Below are 20,832 nucleotides of genomic sequence, written 5' to 3'. Positions count from 1 at the left end.
GTGTTACCAGATTTTAAATGTATATTGATATGTACAATTAGCTATGCCTCTCATCAACAGTTTATACAAATATCAAAAAACCAAATTCTGCTTGCAGTTCAAAACTTTAGAAGATTAACCACAAAATAACACTAACTTTAAAAGCAAAAATTTTTGGCCGGGTACGTGGCTCACGCCTGTAATCCCAGCACTTTGGGAGTCTGAGGTGGGTGGATTATCTGAGGTCAGGAGCTTAAGAGTTCAAGACCAGCCTGGCCAACATGGCGAAACTCTGTCTCTACTAAAAATACAAAAATTAGCTGGGTGTGGTGTCATGCACCTGTAGTCCCAGCTACTCAGGAGGTTGAGGCAGAAAAATTGCCTGAACTCAGGTGGTAGAGGTTGCAGTGGGCTGAGATGATACCATTTCATTCCAGCCTGGATAACAAAGCCATACTCTGTCTTTTAGAAAAATGTTTTGTAGACTTTTAAAAACTGAGAAAGTTATATTTTACCAATCACTTAAGAATCATTTCTAAATCTATAATTTGTAAAATTAATGCAATGACTTTAATTGTGGACTATCAAATACCAACTAGTTACTACAAAACAGAAAATCCTAATGGGAGAGGCTTATTATTTTTCAAATTTATGGAAATGGAGGAATGGTTGTATGTATTTAGGGTTAAACCAAAATCAGATAATTTGATTACTATATTCAGATGTCTACTGCCTTTAATAAATATAGATTTTTCAAAACAGTTAAAGATGGGCTAATTTGGATTAAGTGCTTTAACAGTGACATTGTTAAATTATTGAGCCCCAAAATTCTCTTTAAAGACTTCTATCATGGAATTAATCCCAAATATACTAAAAATTGATACCCCCCCCTCCAAAAAAGTAAGTCTAAGAAACCTTTACTTCTCTCCTTTAGCTCTTAATATACTAAAAATTGACAACCCCCCTCCAAAAAAAGGAAAAAAGTATAAGAAACCTTTAATTCTTTACTTTAGCTCTTCTTAGTAAATGTCTTGTTATTTATTTATTTATTTATTGAGATGGAGTCTTTCTCTCTTGCCCAGGCTGGAGTGCAGTGGCACAGTATCAGCTCACTGCAACCTCCGCCTCCTGGGTTCATGCCATTCTCCTGCCTCAGCCTCCTGAGTGGCTGGGACTACAGGCACCTGCCACCATGCCTGGCTAATTCTTTTGTATTTTTTAGTAGAGACAGGGTTTCATTGTGTTAGCCAGGATGGTCTCAGTCTCCTGACCTCGTGATCCACCCGCCTCAGCCTCCCAAAGTGCTGGGATTACAGGTGTGAGCCACCGCCTTTTATGTATTTGAGACAGGGCCTCACTCTGTTGCCCAGGCTGGAGTACAGTGCTATGATCATGGCTCATTGCAGCCTTGACCTCCCAGGCTTAAGTGATCCTACACCTCAGCCTCCAGAGTAGCTGGGACTACAGGTGTGCACCACCATGCCTCGCTAAGTTTTTATTTTTTCTAGAGATAGGGTCTCACTATGTTGCCCAGGCTGGTCTTGAACTCCTGGGTTCAAGTGATCCTCCCTTCTCAGCCTCCCAAAGTGCTAGGATTACAGGTGTGAGTCACCGTGACCAGCCTTGTTATCCTTTTCAAAATCAAGTTTATCTGTTATTTCAATAGCCATATTCTTTGCTGTGCTCTTTCTAGTTTTTTGTAAAACTTAAATTTTTTTTTTTGAGATAGAGTCTTGCTCTGTTGCCCAGGCTGGAGTGCAGTGGCACGATCTTGGCTAACGGCAGCCTCTGTCTCCTGGTGATTCTCCTGCCTGAGCTTTCCGGATAGCTGAGATTACAGGGGACATGCCACCATGCCTGGCTACTTTTTTGTATTTTTAGTAGAGACAGGGTTTTTTACCATGTTGGCCAGGCTGGTCTTGAACGCCTGACCTCAGGTGATCCACCTGCCTCGGCCTCCCAAAGTGCTAGGATTACAGGCGTTAGCCATGGCGCCTGGCCAAAACTTAATAATTTTCCATTACTGCTAAGGAATTAAAACATCACAAACTTCTGTTATATTATTTAACAATTTTTTTTATAATTACAGTACAACTGGCTATCAAGAGTACAGAGCCAAAGTATACTACTTTGTATTAATCATTCTAAATATTCCCTACAAACTTAATTCTTATTTGCTTACCATAGGAAAACATTGTTTTACTATGTATCTTTTAAAATAATTTCTGAAATAATAGCTTTTTATTTTGAAAATCTGTCTAGCATTGCATATTTTAATGTAGATTAAAATTGGACTGAATTAGACTGTCTACCCAAAGCTGTATTAAAGAGAGCACTCTCTCTCATTAATGAATTAAATAAATACATTATAAGGCTAAATTGCTTTTGAAATTATCTTTTAAGTTGAGTAATTGGGTAGAAAAAGTATATATATATGGATGTATTTAAGTTATTAAATTAAGTGTTATATAATTACAAAAATTAGTGGTACTATCTGACGAAAACACAAAACTAAAAGTGACTTCAGAGCAGGAATGGAAAATGTCAGGATATACTAGAAAATTTAGATGTATTAATAGAAAAGTTGTTCCCATATTTATTCCCAGGAAGTTTCCGAGGCATAGCTCCTAAACAAGTGAGTGGATGTTTTAACTCAAACAAAAGCTCTAAAGTCCCTACTTGTATTGTTATGTATTTGCTTTCATTATCTTCATGCTTTTCCTGAAATGAATCTATACATTCAACATACAAATAAAAAGCCTCTATGTTTTTAAAAAATGTATTTAATCACCTATTTGATATACCTATTTCATTTTAAGAGAATTAACAGAAAGTTTAAAGACTAGAAGTTTTAAAAATATATTGTTTATATGATTTTTTAATGCAAAAAAGAGATTCTTCCCCTCAAAAGACTGAATAAAAATCCCTGCAAAATGCACTACTCCATACTCTCCATTAAGTGCCGACTACATTGTAGAAACAAAATCTCTCGTAGAGAACTAGTTGTGAGAAATAATGACTATCCCTAAAGATATTATACTCTCAATTTTTACAACTTAAGTCAATATTTAGTTGTTCCTAATATAAAGATTTAGCTTTGGGAGAAAATGAACCTTTTGAAATTTTAACCTAGGTCAATCTAGTTGATTGGCATTAAGGACATAAGGGCTCATACACTTGTCTATGCGTCTGTCTCTTGTAGGTCGAAACATTTCGGTCTGTTCCCATACTTAAACAGTTTCAGGTCTCTGGACAGAAATTAACAATGTGAACAAGTTTGGTGATGAAGCACAGATAAAGTCCTTAAAATACATCTTAAGTTTACAGTCCCTTTTCCCATTTAATTTGTATAAGCACCACCAAAACTGGAGCCAAGGTTTCAAAAGGTAATGTTAACAGCAGGAACTATAATTTAATCACATCACACAACACTATGTAACATTCTATATTTTTGCCTGTTGATGTGTAACATAGTTAAGTTTATTACAAACATTATTTCCTAAGACTTATGGTATAAGTGCTCCTTTTCAAGTATTACCACTTAATAGTGTTTAATCTACAAGGTAACATTAGGTAAATCAATGATAAATGTATATAATGCAATACACTGTGCCACTTCTCCCTACCCTGTGTTAAGGTATTATTAACAAAATCATTTAAGAAAAAAACAAGACAACTATTATAACTGAAACAAGGCTATGAACATCACAGATGCATGTCTGAGTAGATAAACAGCATTTCCCCTTGACATGAAGGTCATTTTGTCAGACTCCTGTGTCTTTAGGCTAGCATTGTTTTAGCAGCAGCTAGTCTTCAGGACAAGATCAAAAATTTCAAGTGAAAAAGACGAGTTACTCTGAGAAAACATCGATCCACATTACTAATAAAAGAAGCAAACTGCTGGTTTCACCTTAACATAAAATTGGGTGTGTTCCCTTTCACATGTGATTTAGTTCATTTATGTGATGATAGCAAAGCTTTGGAGTTCTGTGGTACATCAATGAGATGGACTAATTTGTTGAGAAAGCTCTTATTTGTTTTAATATTTAAATTGTAACAATACAATAACTAGAAAAAGGTCAGTGCCTCCGTAGCTTTCAACCCCATCAATTTCCATTTGTTTTTCAAAATAAAGTTGCAATTAAATCTATGCTTCTGCAACAATAGTGCAATAAAGTATCCTTTCCTGAATAAAGGAATTGAGGTTTATCCCAGTAGAAGCTTTGAATAAGGTAGACTGTTGCCAGCTATTTATCAATTCTGTTATGTTTGATATAAAATGTATCTGGAAAGCTTAAATTGTCTTGTAAATCTAATTCGGCTAAAGCTTCATGTAAGCAGCAATGGAAATGAACAGAAGTGCACTCAATATAAAACACTTTTCAAAACTACTCCAAAAAACAAATGTCAAAAAGAGGTTAAGAACAACTGAACATCTGTTGTGTGTACCAGATGTAAAAGATGGACTCCGTGGTTACTTGCACTGTTTCAATTATGTGAAGGTAAAATTAAGACTTAGTCCACTTCCATCTCTCCGGAGGATTTAGTATGCTGTGAGCTGTCTTTTGTTGAATCTGATTTAGTTTCATTTCCACTCTGTCCATCCATTGGGCCATTGTGTTCACTATTAGCTTTTGCTTTGTCTTCAGGAACTTCTACTTTTGGTTTGGGCTTGTAAATGATGGGGTTACAGAAATTATCCAGTTCCTAAAGACACGAAGAAATTGATTATATTAAAATGATTACAGAACAAGTTACCATTAACTTTCTAAATTCCACATTAACTTTCTGAATTTTCACATAATTCCACCTTTCTGAATTTGTGTTAGCTCAGCCAGATAACCGTTTTCTTCAAATGCCTCGTGAAAGATTTACCTTGTTTGTTAGTATATGTCTGTGGCAGTCAAAAATTATTGAATCTTAAACAATTATTTTTTGTACTTAACCTTTCTAAAACTTGTTTCTTTATAATAATTCAAATACAGTTTACTTTGGCAGGAATAATTTTTAATTCTTCCTTTACATTATGTGTAATGCTTTGCTATGAGAATGACATCAAATAACACCTATTTCATAAATTGAAAATTTTCAACATTTATATGAAAACAATTCTAACAAATGGAATCATAAAAATACACAAACAACTTTTTTTTTTTTGAAAATAGCTGAGTAGCCTCTTCTGTTGAGGGAAAAAGTGCCATGAAAGTAAATTGCAACTTAATAATTTAAATGAAACAATGTTCTTCGATTTCCTTGCTTTTTACATACAAATAGAAGAACACTATACAAACACTACTCAAATTTAAAAACCTTTGAAGATCAATGTCACAAAGATTGGGGTAGGGACGGAAATATAGGGATTAACATCCTAGGGGGAATGTTTTAGTTGAAAACTGCTCTTGTCACACTCCACATCTCATCTCATTAGGAGTAAAATATATATTATAGCTTCTTGGCAAAACTTTGTTAGAATAAAAATATTTTTATTATGTATTTATTAAAAATACCAGCTTTTGTTAAAAAAAGAAAAAATCACATATCCCAAAACATACTGAATTATATTTTTAAAATCCCCTGAAATTCCATCTCCTACAAATAAACAATATTAACCTTTGGTGGATATCCTTCTAGATGTATATTCAGGCATATGCATACATATAAACAAATCTATGAGCACACATATTTATACAAATTAATACATTTTATTTAGGTTTTGTAATTTAACTTAGCAATACACTGTATCTTTATATCTAAATAGATATCTCTATATGTAAAATGCTATATTTAATGGCTGCATAGTGTTGTATGGATGCATCAATTTATTGATCTGGTTTCCTAGTGATAGGTATTTAGATGCCTTTTTTTTTTTTTTTTTAAATAGACAGGGTCCTGCTCTGTCGCCCAGCTGGAGTATAGTGGCACGATTGTAGCTCACTGCTGCCTCAAATTCCTGGGCTCAAGGGAGCCTCCTGTCTCAGCCTCCTGAGTAGCTGGGACTACAGATATGCGCTACCACGCCAGCTGATTTTTGTATTTTTTGTAGAGACAGGGTTTCGCCATGTTGTTTATGCTGGTCTCTAACTCCTGGGTTCAAGCAGTCTGCCTTTCTCAACCCCCACAAAGTGCTGGGATTACAGACATGAGCTGTCTCAACCCCCACAAAGTGCTGGGATTACAGACATGAGCCACCACGCCTGGCCAACATTTTCATTGGCAGTGTTTTTTTAATTGAAAAGTTTATCTCGGAATAAGATTTTACCATGAAAATTTATACACTTCAAACTAGGTCAAAGACAGACTTATACTGAAAAATTATGTAATGAAGACTTAGAGGTCTCATCCAACCTATAAATCTGAAATACTTAATCAGAAGTTGCCACATTGCTTTTATTTCATTCTATATTACTCTTGAAGTTTAAAAACCAGCCTTGTATGACAAATTAAATCAATTACCCCATACGTAAAATCTTAATTTTTTTTAACTAAATAAAAAATTAGCCTTAAATTTCTGTTCTTCTAAGTTCTTCTGCAAGTTGATTATTTGCCAAAGTATGAATCTCATTAAAAAATTTTAATCCTTGAAACCATTAAAAAGGCAATTTCGTAAACTTCTTACCTTTGACTTTGCTACTATTTCTGAAACTTTTACCACAGGATCTTGAGTGAGACTTAGTTTATTTTGTGCATTCATCTTACTATTCAGCCAACTCATGGCATCACTGATATATTTTTCAACCTTTTCCATTTCAGCAGGATCCAGATGGTCATATTTTTCATCCTATTTAAAAAAAAAAAAAAAAAAAAAACTTGACTGCATGTAACGATTTTTCAGGTAGCACCAGTTTATTAATAATTTCTACTTTAAAAATTTACTCTTATTGACTGTATACCTTAAATGTATTCATCTGAAGAAACCACATACAAATAACACAGAACTGAAGAGAATGGGATAAAAGATAAAATCAGTGTGAGTTTAAAAAGGAAAGGTTCTCTGAAGAAATCAGGTTTGGGAAAGAGTGACTACTAAGGAATACTCATGGAGAAAGCACTTAGCCAGGAAAGAAGCTGCAACGAAATGGAATGTGTAAAGGAGAAATAAGGTGAACAAGGCATACAGCAAACTAGACACAAAATGATGAATATATAACAGAAAAGTATGTTAAATTCTTGATTAGAAAAATGACAAAATTCTGAAAAAGAGAAACTGCAGTTGTCACATATAATAGACAACCAAGTAGTCATGGTTTAGTAGTGATAGAATCAGAAAGAAATGGCAATGAACATATAGAAAGAGAATCTCCTGATGGATTACAGTTTGGACACAGAATATAAAGGGAAAGAGAATGTAAGAACACTCCAAAGTCAAAGAAGTAGGAGGATGGTGATGCCATTTTTAAAACCATAAAGCTATATATATGAAGAAAAAAAAAACCCAAACAAACAAAAAACCCATAAAGTTCCCTCAGATACCCAAGTCCTCTTTCTGCTTGTATGATCAGAAATTATGCATCAATCATCTGACTCAGTTTCTAGGTCGCCACATTTTCTTGAATTTCTTCCTATGTCATGGATCACTTTTTAAGTTTCTTTTGCCAGTTCATCCTCATTCATCTCTCTACCCACATGCTTTAAAAAAAAAATGCTTATGTTTCAAACACCTGATTATGTCCCCACCTCCTCTTCCCAGTTTTCCTCATCTCAGCAAATGGAAACCTTATTCTTTCAGGTCAAAATCCTTGGAGTCATTTTCAACTTCTTTGTGATAGATTTACATCAAATCTATCAGGAAATCTTAAAAGCGTCTACCTTCAAAATAAATGGAAAAATCTGACCACTTCTTGGCTCCCCAACCCTACTATCTGGGTTCGAGCCTCCATTTCTTGCTGGTATTATTCTAATAATGTCTTAATCTGTCTCTCTGCCTCCAGATCCTTAAAAATAAAAAGCCAAATGTTATTACTCCTGTGCTCAAAAACCTCCAACAGCTTCCTATCTCAGAGTAAAATCCAAACTTTAACAAGGGCCAACAAGACCCATTTATGATCTGGCAACTGCCACACTTACCGCTATCTTCAACCACATTGACCTTGCTGTTCCTCTAACATGTTCTCCCCTTGGTGTTTTGCAACTGCTATTCTTTGTCTAGAACATTTCTCTTCCAGTTATCACACATCTTTGAGTTTTCACTTCTTCATTTCTCTCCTAACATGTGTATCACCTTATTAGTACACCCTTCTGACAAACCTCTTCCAACTCTGGCAGTCCTTTACTTTTTCTTCAGCTTTTTATTACTATCTGATATAACTTACAGTAATTTATTGTCCACCTTTCACTATTGAAGCATATTAAAAACAAGTTCAATGTTTTGACACTATAGTTCGATCACCTAGAAAATAGCCTAGCACATAATAAAAACTCAAATGTTTGAGCAAAAGTGAAGTCCTGCCTTGTGTGGGATTATATCTTAAACCTGTATATTGAAGAAGAGAGCTACAGCCTGGGGAGCACTGTGCCACTAGTAATTACACCAGATGTAACATATTCTTGGTGTTTTCATTGGGTTGTTTCTTCTTTCTTACTTTTTCATTATCCTTACATTCTATCTGTGCCTATAAGAACAATTTGAACAGTGATATTAACAGGCATATTTACAATCAATATCTGAATTTTTCCTTTAGGTTTGCTGGACTGCAGTTTTTGTTTCACGAAACTCAAAAATCTCTTATTTCTAAAATAAGTAACTCTTTTCCATTTTGTGTAGTGGAAAGCAATACAGTTGCTGAGAATTTGTATGTTGATGTCAGACTGGTTAGGTTTGAATGTTGATTCCACCATTAACTACTTGGGTAAACCTCAGTAAGTTGCTTAAGCATTTCTGTTTTCTTAGTTGTAAAATAATAACATTAACTTTGTATAGGATACATACTGGTGAGATAATCTACATAAAATACTTAAAATTCATGACGTGCTCAATAAATGTAAGCTATTTTCACATGTTTGAATATTTCTGGTGCTAGTCTCTTCTTCCTACTAATGCACGTTTAACATCAATGACAAAAACTAGGGATTACAGAGAATATTTCCTTAGAGTAGGGATCAAAAAACTTGTACCATCAGCTAAATCCAGCCACTGCTTATGATTTTTTAAATAAAGTTTTTGGGAACACAGCCATGTCCATTAGTTTGCATATTGTCTATGGTACTTTTGTGCTACAATGGCAGATATGAATAGCTGTATAGACACAGTAAAAACTGTAAAGCCTAAAATATTGTTTGTCTTAAAAAAAAGTCTGATAACTACTGATTTAGAGGAAACAAAACAATAAGCTTAATTTTCTCAAATTTTATGGTTATATCTAAATGGAAATATCATGTGTATAACTACATATTTGAGACTTAAAGACAGTGGAAAGATTAAGGTTAAATAGATTTCAATATGTTTACAAAAGAATAAAGCATACAGGAGATTATGGATGACTAATGGACTGGAGGACAAAAAGCAACTAAAAGAAAAATGAGCCAAGAAACAAAATAATGGCTAGCAGAGTCCAGTCTCAAAGAGGCCCATAATTTAAAAAAAAGTCAAAGAGGTCCTCTTTTTCACTACATAAAAAACATAAAAATGAAATCGCTAAGAAAACAATGGATTTGGTCACTGGGTTATTTTATAATGTAGTTTCAGGAAATTCTAAAAGATGAAAGCTTCGTACCTTCACTGTATTTCAAATGTATCAGAATCCTTAAGTGAAATTCTTCAGAAAAAAGTAAGTTTTAAATTTGGTACACAAAGTCTCTGGAATTTGATAGCTACAACTGCTATAGCTTTATAGCTGAGAACTTTTAGATTTGCCCCATTCTATGTACCATCCACATGCCATCATCAACAATTGGCTTTATGAATTCAATACCTTGTTTCTATAAGCCTCTATCACTTTCATGACAAGTTGGATCTTTTTTCCCAAGTCATTTAAGGCTTTTGGTCTCTCTTCATGCTCCATGTACTTCATTTGAATAGGCTGGCCATATTTCTGTTAACATGAGAAATTTTTAAAGAAGAAAAATTGTTATTATTTGAGTTTTAACAGAAAACTTTTATAGGGCCCTTATAGGATGATAAATAGAAAGAAAAGATGGACATATAAAAATATGTCCCCTCTTATTTTCCTATATGGAAGCGAGTTCCAGTAGCTACTTCCTCAATCCTACACACGGATGCCTTCCTCACACCTTATCTCTCTTTCTCACTCATTAAGATTACTTCTTAGCTTCTCCAATCCAACATCTCAATCAAAACTTTAATTCCTTAAAAGCTGGGTGTTAAAACTTTGTAGAACTATTAAAATAAGAAAACCATAAAAACTATACTGCATGCAGAATTTGTAGATTTGAAAGTTGATATCAAATACTCAAAATCATAATATAACCCTCTATGTACAACATAATTACTGGGACTGATAATTATTATCAACTAAATATTATTTGTATATTTAATCAGTAAAATGAGTACTGTAGGATATGTAGGTTTTTCCCCTACATGTCTTGGATTAAGGAGTTTCTAAATGTTAAAACAGACTCTGTAGTTTTGGGAAGGGGCGCACATTAGAAGGATAAAATCACTTTTCTTTTAAATTCTTTATATACTTAAATAAAAATCAGCTTATTTTAGAACAATTTTAGATTTACAGAAAAGTTAACGGAAATTATACAGAGAGCAAGCACCAGACGCTTCACTATGCTTTTCCCTAATGTTAGCATCTTAGGATACATTTGTCAAAATGAAGAAACTACCACTGGAGCATTACTATTAACTGAACTACAGTCTTTATTCAGAGTTTATTATCATCTGTTCCAGGATACCATTACTAAATTTGGTCTACTCATATCATACTCTTTATAGTTTAAATGTTTTTGAAAGGGAAGCAAGTAGTGCATTTTTTCTTTTCTTTTTCCATTCCAAGACAGGGTCTTGCTGTGTCACCTAGGCTGGAGTGCAATGGCAACAGCTTACTGTAGCCTCAAACTCCTGGGTTCAAGTGATCCTCCTGCCTCAGCCTCCCAACCTGGAACTACAGGCACATACCACTGTGCCTGGCTAATTTATTTTTTTGTAGAGATGGGGTCTTGCTTTTTTGCTCAAGGCTGGTCTTGAACTCCTGGCTTCAAGTGATTCTCCTGCCTTGGCCTCTCAAATTGCCAACATTACAGAAAAAGTAAAACTTGTGAAAACTTCTGTAACATTAATTTCTATGGCTAGTTATATATTTGAAGCAGAAGAATCCATGATAGGAACTGCTGGGATTTCCAGTTATTTCTACTGGCCTCAGGTGCTTGGCTTGTGTTTCTTTTTGAGAAGGAGTTTCACTTTTGTTGCCGAAGCTGGAGTGCAATGATGCGATCTCAGCTCACTGCAACCTCTGCCTCCTGGGTTCAAGCGATTCTCCTGCCTCAGCCTCCTGAGTAGCTGGGATTACAGGTGCATGCCACCATGCCTGGCTAATTTTTTGTACTCTAAGTAGAAATGGGATTTCACCATGTTAGCCAGGCTGGTCTGGAACTCGTTACCTCAGGTGATACACCCACCTCGGCTCCCAAAGTGCTGGGATTACAAGTGTGAGCTACTGTGCCTGGCCGGCTTGTGTTTCTTTTAGGGAGATAGGGATTAAAAACCACCAAGAAGATATGGTAAAGCCTAGTTTTGCTATCATAAACTTAGGTTTTCTAATTATTTCCTTTGGAAGTAATTTGTTGGCACGAAGGTAATTTTTTGCACAATATTAACTTCTTTTAAGTTGAGTAACTTCTTTTGCACACCCTCCCCCACCTCATGCCTGTCCCAAGTTGTAAAGGGCCATCTTTTCCCATATTCTAAAAATCCTTGTTAATGCCATCATGTAGCATCTATTTAATCCCTTGCTACTCAAAGAATGGTTGGGGACCAGCAACATCAGCATCACTTGGAAGCTTGTTAAAAGTGGGTCCACCTTGTATCTACTGAATCAAAATTTCCATTTCAGTAAGCACCCAGGTAATTCATACGCACATTAAAGAACTGCTATGATCCATACTAAGAAGGAAGGAATGAAAATTTCCTCCATCCTTCCAATATAGACTTTTTTTTTTTGAGATGGAGTCTCGCTCTGTCGCCTAGGCTGGAGGGCAGTGGCGCAATCTCAGCTCACTGCAAGCTCCCTCCCGGGTTCACGCCATTCTCCTGCCTCAGTCTCCCGAGTAGCTGGGACAACAGGTGCCCGCCACCATGCCCGGCTAATTTTTTGTATTTTCTTTTTTTTTTTGGTAGAGACGGGGTTTCACCGTGTTAGCCAGGATGGTCTCGATCTCCTGACTTTGTCATCTGCCCGCCTCGACCTCCCAAAGTGCTGGGATTACAGGTGTGAGCCACAGCGCCCAGCCCAATATAAACTTTTAATCTTTTAAGGTATTTTTTCCAGATTTGGTAGCAAGTATGGAGAAAGGAGTCAACAGTGGTCTTTCCCTAAAATAACACCACTGACCTAAAAATGGAGATTTTGTGGCCAAGTCTCCTTATTTGTGAAAGAACGTTAAAATTCAAGAGCAGTGGTACTATTTTTTAAGTCCTTGGCTGGTCAGGTATCCCCATGAGCTACACTGTGAAAATACAACAGGCCACTGTAGTATTACTCCCTAACATCAGACAGTTAAGAGTCAGAGGAGCAGGGGAAGAGGATGACTCCCTTAATGGATAAGAAAGGGTCAAGATTATATATGTATTACTTCTTAAAGACATGCCAGTAATATATAACTTGTGCAAAAATAACACTGATCATCTATAAACATTTATATTTCGACATTATGACTACACAATATCTGATTTCAATTATGTAGCATTGCTTGCCTCTCAAAATGCTTTTAAAATTAGAACATTTCCTCTTATACATTTCTGATTTAGTAATTTTTCATGTACTTACTAAAAACATACAGATCCAGCAATCTCACTACTGTGTATATATCCAAAGAAAATAAAATCAGTATGCCAAAGAGATATCTGCACTCCATGTTCACTGCAGCATTATTCACAATAGCCAAAATACAGAATCAATGTAAGTGTCCATCAATTAAATGATGGATAAAGAAGATGTGGTATGCATATACAGTGGAATACTATTCAGCCTTAAAAAGAAGTAGATCCTGTCATTTGAGACAATTTAGATGAACCTGGAGGACATTATGCTAAGTGAAATAAGCCAGGCACAAAAAGACAAACACTGTATGATCTCAAAGGTTGACTCTAAAAAAGGTAAACTCTTAGAAGCAGATAGTAGAATTGGTGGTTATCAGGTAGTATGATGGAGAGCTATTGGTCAAAGGACGCAACATTTCAATTAGACAAGAGAAGTAAGTCCAAGAGATCTATTGTACATATATACATAACAATATACTGTACATTCGAAAATTGCTTGAGAGAGTAGATTTTAAGTGTTCCCCTCCCAAAGAAACATATGTGAGGTAACTCATTTGTTAAATAGTTTGACTTAGCCATTCTACGATGTGTGCATAATCAAAACATCATGTCGTACACCATATATACAATTTTCCCCTCAATTAAAAAATTAAAAATTAATAGAACATACACTGTGCTCTTACATCCTAATTTTTAGAAAAAATTACTGATTTACACTAACATGGACTTTAAAAAATGTACCTTTAGTTCTTGAAGCTTATCCACATACACTTGTTTAGGTTGGTCCTCTCCGTCTTCATAAAGCCAATTTTCTGTGTCTTCCAATATTACAGACAGTTTATTCATGTCCTAGTAATATATTTGAGAGACACTAATTAAAAATACTTTCCTAAGAAATAAAAGTCATCATTGGGCCCAGTGCAGTGCCTCATGCCTGTAATCCCAACTCTTTGAAAGGCCAAGGTGGGAGGATTGCTTGAGCCCAGAACCAAGAGACCAGCCTGGGTGATATGGCAAAATCATGTTTCTACAACAAATTAAAAAATTAGCCAGGCATGATGGCACGTGCCTGTATTCCCATCTATTTGTGAGGGTGAGGTGAGAGGATTGCTTGAGCCTGGGAAGTAGAGGTTGCAGTGAGCTGAAATCATGACACTGCACTCCAGCCTGGGCGACAGAGCTAGATGCTGTCTCAAATAAATAAATAAATAAATAAAAAGTGAAAATTATGGAAGGACAGAATGTTTTTCAAGTATAAAATATTAAATTTCAAAATTTTCTAACTTCTTATTCAAAAATATGTTTTTAACCATACTTCTGCAACTTGCAAAAATAACTAAGAACTTTCCCCAGTTGGGCCCAAGATTGGCAACAATAACAACATTTGGTACATTTATTTATGTAATTTGTACTCGCATTCTCAAGTAAACATTTAAATAGTCCTCACAAAAATTACAGAATTTAGACTTACTTCTGGAGTGATGAATTTTTCATAGACAGTGCCCAGCCTGTCTCTAAAATCATATACATATTCTTCAACGGCATTCTTAGCATCATTTCTTTCTTTCTCTAACTTATCTTGCATAATCATCTTCCCCTATTCAAAAAGCTTCAGATTAGTTGTCATAAGAATACGCGTTAGGGAAACAGAAATCAAAACCACAATGAGATACCACTTCACACTCACTAGGATGATTACAATAAAAAAATAAGTATTCATGAGGATGTGGAGAAAGTGAAACCCTTGTACACTGCTGAGAGGAATGTAAAATGCTGCAGCCACTATGGAAAACGTTTTGGCTGTCCCTCAAAATGCTAAGTGCAGAATTTCAATTTCACTCCTAGCAGAGACTTGAACAGATATTTGTATGTCAATGTTCACTGCAGCATTATTCACAATAGCCAAAAAGTAAAAACAATCCAAATGCGCACTAATAGATGAACGAATTAAAAAAGTATATAAACGCAATGTAGTATTTTATTTCATTTTAAGAAGAAATGAAGTTATGATACGTGCTGAAACAAGGTGAATCTTGAAGTCATTATGCCAAATAAGCCAGACACAAAAGGACAAGCATTGTATAATCCCACTTAACATGATTCTTATCTATGGATAACTAGGCAATTCACAAAGACAGAAATTAGGGGACTGGGAGAAGGGAGGAAAGCAAGTTATTATAGAGTTTACGTTTGGGGTGATGGAATTGTTTTGAAAACAGACAGTGGTGATGGATGCACAATACAGTGAATGTAATTAAAGTCACTGAATTACACAACTAAAAATGGTTATAATAGCAAATTTCATGTAAAAATTTAATGTAGTATACCAAAAACCACTGGATTGTATACTTTAAATGGGTTATGATCTCATGTATCTCAATAAAGCTGTTAAAAAACAAAAGAAAAGATAGCCTATGTCATTCTACATACTCAGGTTAAAATCCTAGGTTCCCTATTCACTATCTTGAGATAGCAGAAAAATCATTTAAACATAAGTTTTCTTATGCTAAAACAGACGGCATAATTCCATCTAACTCATAGGGCTGCTAATAAGGTTGACAGAATTCATGTCAAATATTTAGTTAAATGTTTGACACATACCTGGTACTGAATAAAAGCCTTGCGGGGGTGAATATGGTATAGTTGTTGTGATATTGAGCTTTGGAGAACAATCACCTGGATCCAAATCTAAAGGGTATTTCTGATCCTGGGTGATTTAATCTACTTGTGTCTCAGTTTCCTCACCTGTAAAATGTAGTTCTCTAACAGAACCTACACTTCATAGGTTTGAGGGTATAAAGTATTTATAGATGTTAGTTTATGATGAACAAAAGCAAAGAAATAACCTGAAGATTCTAATACTTGAGCAAAATTTTCACTTTAATAAAAACACATGTAAATATAAGAATCCCTTTATAAACTACCAGGCATTCACATTTGTGAACTGAAAATGAGACATTCAAAAGTTAAGAAAATCTCATTTTATATACAAAATTTGCTATAACCGTGCTTCCCTACAATTCATTCCTTTGGGAAAGTTTTTCTCAAGACACACAAATTCCAAATTATTCAGGATCTCCAGGAATGCTTGCTTCACATAAAATGCAGCCGTTAACAATTAATGAATAGATGATATAGGTAGGTACTACAAAAGCAAGCATTGTAAAGTCAGAAGACTGACCTTTTAATGCAGGCCAAGCTTGTAAAAATTAGGAACTACCGCTTAAATGCAAACTTACAAAATATAAATTACTTCTTACACAGATACTGGTAAAGAAACAACACTCATTTCCTCTACAGACTGTTACTTAAACATGTAAATAGAAAAGAACATGTAAGAAAATGTCAAGAATGACAAAGATTTTTAAAAAAATATTTAATGGATATCAGAAAACATTTTGAATAGAGATATAATCTTTAAGGACAACACAGGAGAAGAGGGGAGCAGCTAATATTTTCCCATATGTTGTCTGCTGGGTGTCATTGTTAAAGACAGGATAAAAGGAAGAATCAATTTCAGAAGTCTTTCCCTATAGAGGAGGCAATACATGTTTTTCACGCAACTAAGATGAAAGCTACACAGTGCATAAGGCATTAATACAGCTGGGTATTTTGTAAAAAATAAAGCAGTTTAGTAATTTACTTAATATAATTCCTTAGGAGTTACAAACTAGTGCCCTAAATTTTGGAGATAATCATTGACTTCTACAAAATATCAGAATAAATTACCACCTATTTCAACATCAACTCAGATTTACATACTTCATTTTCAATGTAGCTGTTGAGAAGATCTTGGCCCAGTTGTCTACATAGGCTACTCTGGATCGGTAGATCAATACTTTTGACTTTTCCTTTTTTAAGTGTCTGATTTAATCGGTCTTGTTTGTCTGAGACAGCTGACTGCAAATCCGAAAGAGAGTATAAATTTCTAAAATTAGCTTAAAAATAGATTTAAGAGGTAAAACAGAAAGTAAAATCAAAACGATTATGATCTGTTATATTTATTTTAAAGTACTACCTTAAGACTGATGGTATTTTGTAGTCTGGGTATGTTAAATCCTAGTTTCTATATTAAAAATATTGGGTTGGAAATGCAAAGCAAAACTAAAACGAGTAGCTACTTCTCACTCATTACGGTGGCTATAATAAAAAAAATAAAATAATAAGTGTTGGTGAGGATGTGGGGAAACTGCAACCCCTCCTACATTGTTTGCAGGACTGTAAAATGTTGCAGCCATTCTGGAAAACCGTTGGGAAGTTCCTCAAAATGTTAAATATTAACAAAACAATGTTAACAAAAATGTTAAACAATTATGACCCAGCAATTCCATTCCTAGGTATATGCCCAAGAAAAATGAAAATACACACCCCTGCGAAACCTGTACATGATTGTTCATAACAGCATTATTCATAATAGTAAAAAAGTGAAAATAACCCAAATGTCTATCAATTGATAGATGGCTAAATAAAATGTGGTATGTATTCATACAATGTCATATTATTCAGCCATAAAAAGGAATAGTGATATTTCCTACAACCTGGATGAACCCTGAAAACATTATGTTTGGTGAAAGAAGCCAGTCACAAATAAGCACATACTGTATAACTATATGTATTTGAAATGTTCACAATAGGCAAATCTATTGCCTATTCCCTATGGCTGGCAGGGAGAGGGTTGAAGGGAAATGGGAAGTCACTGTTAATAGATACAAGGCCTCTCTTTGGGATGATGAAAATGTTTTAAAATTGTGATGATGGTTGCACAACTGAATATACTAAAAACTGTACACCTAATTGGATGAATTGAATGATACGTAAACTAAATCTCAATAAAGCTGTTCAACAATTAAAATTTTGAAAAATGCCAGAAAAAAAGTTTCCAGGTTTTAAATAACTTTAGAATATAAGATTTAAAATTAAATCTTTATAATCTCTGAGAAATGAATCTATTTGGCTAACCTGCATAGATTAAGTTCTATGCAGGTTAGAAAAATCTGTTGAAGATGACAGCTTAAGAGTTATAACCACATTCATCTGGGTGATTGCGGCCAGGTCTCTCCCTTCTGTCTTACTGGCAATAGCTGTCTTACAAAAATAATTACTCTCAATAAATCATTTATCCTTTAACATTTTATTTCTGAAAGTATTAATTTTTGCACATAGAAAAATATTTTATGATATACTTAGAGTGGTTAATTCTGAGATAGAGTACAGCTAATATAAGTTTTCCTCATATAGCTTATTCCATCTCATTTTTCTGAAATGATTTTTTTCACTTAAAGTTAAAATTTTAACTTATGTATTCATACTTTAGAAATACAATGCAGTTATTGGTGAAGCATGAGAAATAATGAATTAAGGAAATAAGGTAAAGATTTAGGCAATTTTATTGTTGGGTTCTTTGATAAAATTTCCTTTTTTTTTTTTAATAAGTTCAAGGGCACACGTGCAAGTTATATAGGTAAACTCATGTCACAGGGGCTTGTTGTACAGATTATTTCACCACCCAGGTATTAAGCCTAGTACCTGTTAAGGGGAGGGATCCTCTCCCTCCCATCCTCCACCCTTCACTCTCCAGTAAGCGTCAATGTTTGTTGTTCCCCTCTATGTGTACATGTGTTCAAATGAGATGGAAAAAAAAGTTAATGAAAAATATATCTTTTTTCCTACCAAAAAAGGTAATTTTGCTGATGTTGTTAGGGTTCATTTTTTAAAAACACAACTCTTTTTTTTTTTTTATTATACTTTAAGTTCTAGGGTACATGTGCATAACGTGCAGGTTTGTTACATACGTATACTTGTGCCATGTTGGTGTGCTGCACCTATCAACTCGTCAGCACCCATCAATTCATCATTTATATCATGTATAACTCCCCAATGCAATCCCTCCCTCCTCCCCCCTCCCCGTGATAGGCCCCGGTGTGTGATGTTCCCCTTCCCGAGTCCAAGTAATCTCATTGTTCAGTTCCCACCTATGAGTGAGAACATGCAGAAAAACACAACTCTTAATAAATCATTAAAGCATACTTATTCCGGCTATCAGCTTTCTATACTTTCTCACAGTTATAAGATCAAAAATATCAACTGCATTAAAAGAAAGCATCATAAAATACAATAATTCAAAATACCAATTTCAAAAAGACACAACTATAGAAAAAGTAAACCACACCTTTGTTTTGGCTCCTGTATGATCAATTTCCTCTTCTGGGGTGTGTTCCGCATGACATTTTTGATGCCCTCCTTCTTCTTGGTCAACCTGCATTTTATCCTAGAAAGAAAATACGTAACTGATAATTTATGCAGTGTCTTTTTTTTGTTTTAAAAATGTAAACTGCATCTTGGAGTTCAAGCTTGTTTTGAAAAGTAAAATGTAGAAACAGTTAAGTAGAAGCTCATTTTTCAAACGAGAATTGCTACAAATAAACAGATTAACAGGTAAGTAAAGTGGAAAGATCTATTTGATGCTATCGGATAAATCTTGTTTGATTTGTTTATGGCTAAGTAATTGCAAAACACATGGAAAATTGTTCTCAATTCAAATTTACAAATAAAGATTCACAAAAGCTTACAAAAAAAAAGAGAACACTCAAGGGTTGGGGGCTAGGGGAGGGATAGCATTAGGAGAAATACCTAATGTAGATGACGGGTTGATGGGTGCAGCAAAGCACCATGGCACGTGTATACCTATGTAACAAACCCGCATGTTCTGCACATATATCCCAGAACTTAAAGTTATAATAAAAATAAATAAAAAAGAGAACACTCAACTTGATATGAAAAATGTTTATAAGTAACACAAGAAAATAAAATGAAAAATATCCAAAATCTATGAATTACACAAATACAATACTATATCTTTAAATTGTAAAATGTAAAATAATTAGAAATACCCACTGAGTTTTGATATAAATTAATGAAAATTAATCAAATTAATCAAAACTCAAAGTGGGTGTTTCTAAATTATTAAAAGGTATACTTTTAAGATTTTCTTTTTATGTCTAAAAACCAAACTTTCTACCAATAAAATCTCCCAAATGAACTCTCCACTTGGCAAATAATCCCATATATATAATAGATTTTTTTGGTCACCTTCTTAATCCTATCTGTCACTATTCTCCTGAAGAAAGCTTGAAATGTAGGAATCAGCATAATTTAGGTCTTCAACTACATCTAGAATTAAGCAAATCTGTAATACCCGGAAAGCTATCTTGAATAAAAGTTTATTTCTGCCAAAGAGGAGCTAATTTTTTTTTTTTTTTGTAGTTAAAAGGTCAATTATTCTTTGGGAGGCTGAGGCAGGCGGATCACGAGGTCAGGAGTTTTGAGACCAGCCTGACCAACATGGTGAAACCCCGTCTCTACTAAAAATACAAAAATTAGCCGGGCGTGGTGGCGTGTGCCTGTAATCCCAGCTACTCAGGAGGCTGAGGCAGGAGAATTGCTTGAACCTGGGAGGTGGAGGTTACAGTGAGCTGAGATCATGCCACTGCACTCCAGCCTGGGTGACAGAGCAAGACTTCGTCTCAAAAAAAAAAAGAAAAAAGAAATCAATTATTTCTGATATTTCAACTGCCCTCCCCCACCTTACAACCTCCCTAACCCTGTTGATAGGTAAGATAAGTGAAAAAAGTGATAAAGTGTTGAGTTATTAACTCTAATTTTTGTATTACTCAGAAAAAAATGCTAAAAAATGCCTTATCACTTAGAATTTTTATATTTATTGAAAGAGCTCTTCCATTGTTTATATATTTGTATCTCTCATAGAGAAAAGGAAAATAAACCAGATTAAGTAGTTATTTCTAAAATTTCTTCACATTCAGAATCCAACTCTTCTGAATCACTTAATCCAGTTGTTAATGTATATTTCTATACAATATCATTCTACGTGTCATCAGGAGTATAAATGACCCAGC

General features: G+C 34.6%; 1 protein-coding gene across 2 annotated transcripts in view; it reads right to left on the bottom strand.

Annotated features, from left to right (window-relative positions):
* Window positions 1–3,294: 3,294 nt before the first annotated feature.
* HSPA4L (heat shock protein family A (Hsp70) member 4 like) overlaps window positions 3,295–20,832 on the bottom strand; it is a 56,270-nt gene continuing 38,732 nt past the window's right edge. The window contains exons 13-19 of one of the 2 annotated variants that reach the window (XM_010375040.2): window positions 19,089–19,187; window positions 16,682–16,819; window positions 14,391–14,516; window positions 13,661–13,768; window positions 9,888–10,007; window positions 6,596–6,757; window positions 3,295–4,686 (exon numbers count right to left, since the gene is read on the bottom strand). In XM_010375040.2, coding sequence (XP_010373342.1) covers window positions 4,495–4,686; window positions 6,596–6,757; window positions 9,888–10,007; window positions 13,661–13,768; window positions 14,391–14,516; window positions 16,682–16,819; window positions 19,089–19,187 — 945 coding nt within the window. In that variant the 3' untranslated portion in view covers window positions 3,295–4,494. The remainder of the gene's footprint in view (window positions 4,687–6,595; window positions 6,758–9,887; window positions 10,008–13,660; window positions 13,769–14,390; window positions 14,517–16,681; window positions 16,820–19,088; window positions 19,188–20,832) is intronic. The other variant, XM_010375041.2, reaches the window with a different exon arrangement.

The sequence above is a fragment of the Rhinopithecus roxellana genome, chromosome 2 (genome assembly GCF_007565055.1).
Source record: "Rhinopithecus roxellana isolate Shanxi Qingling chromosome 2, ASM756505v1, whole genome shotgun sequence".
Taxonomy (NCBI): Eukaryota; Metazoa; Chordata; class Mammalia; order Primates; family Cercopithecidae; genus Rhinopithecus; species Rhinopithecus roxellana.
Note: the sequence above shows the minus strand (reverse complement) of the source record. Positions and strands in the feature narration are given on the sequence as shown.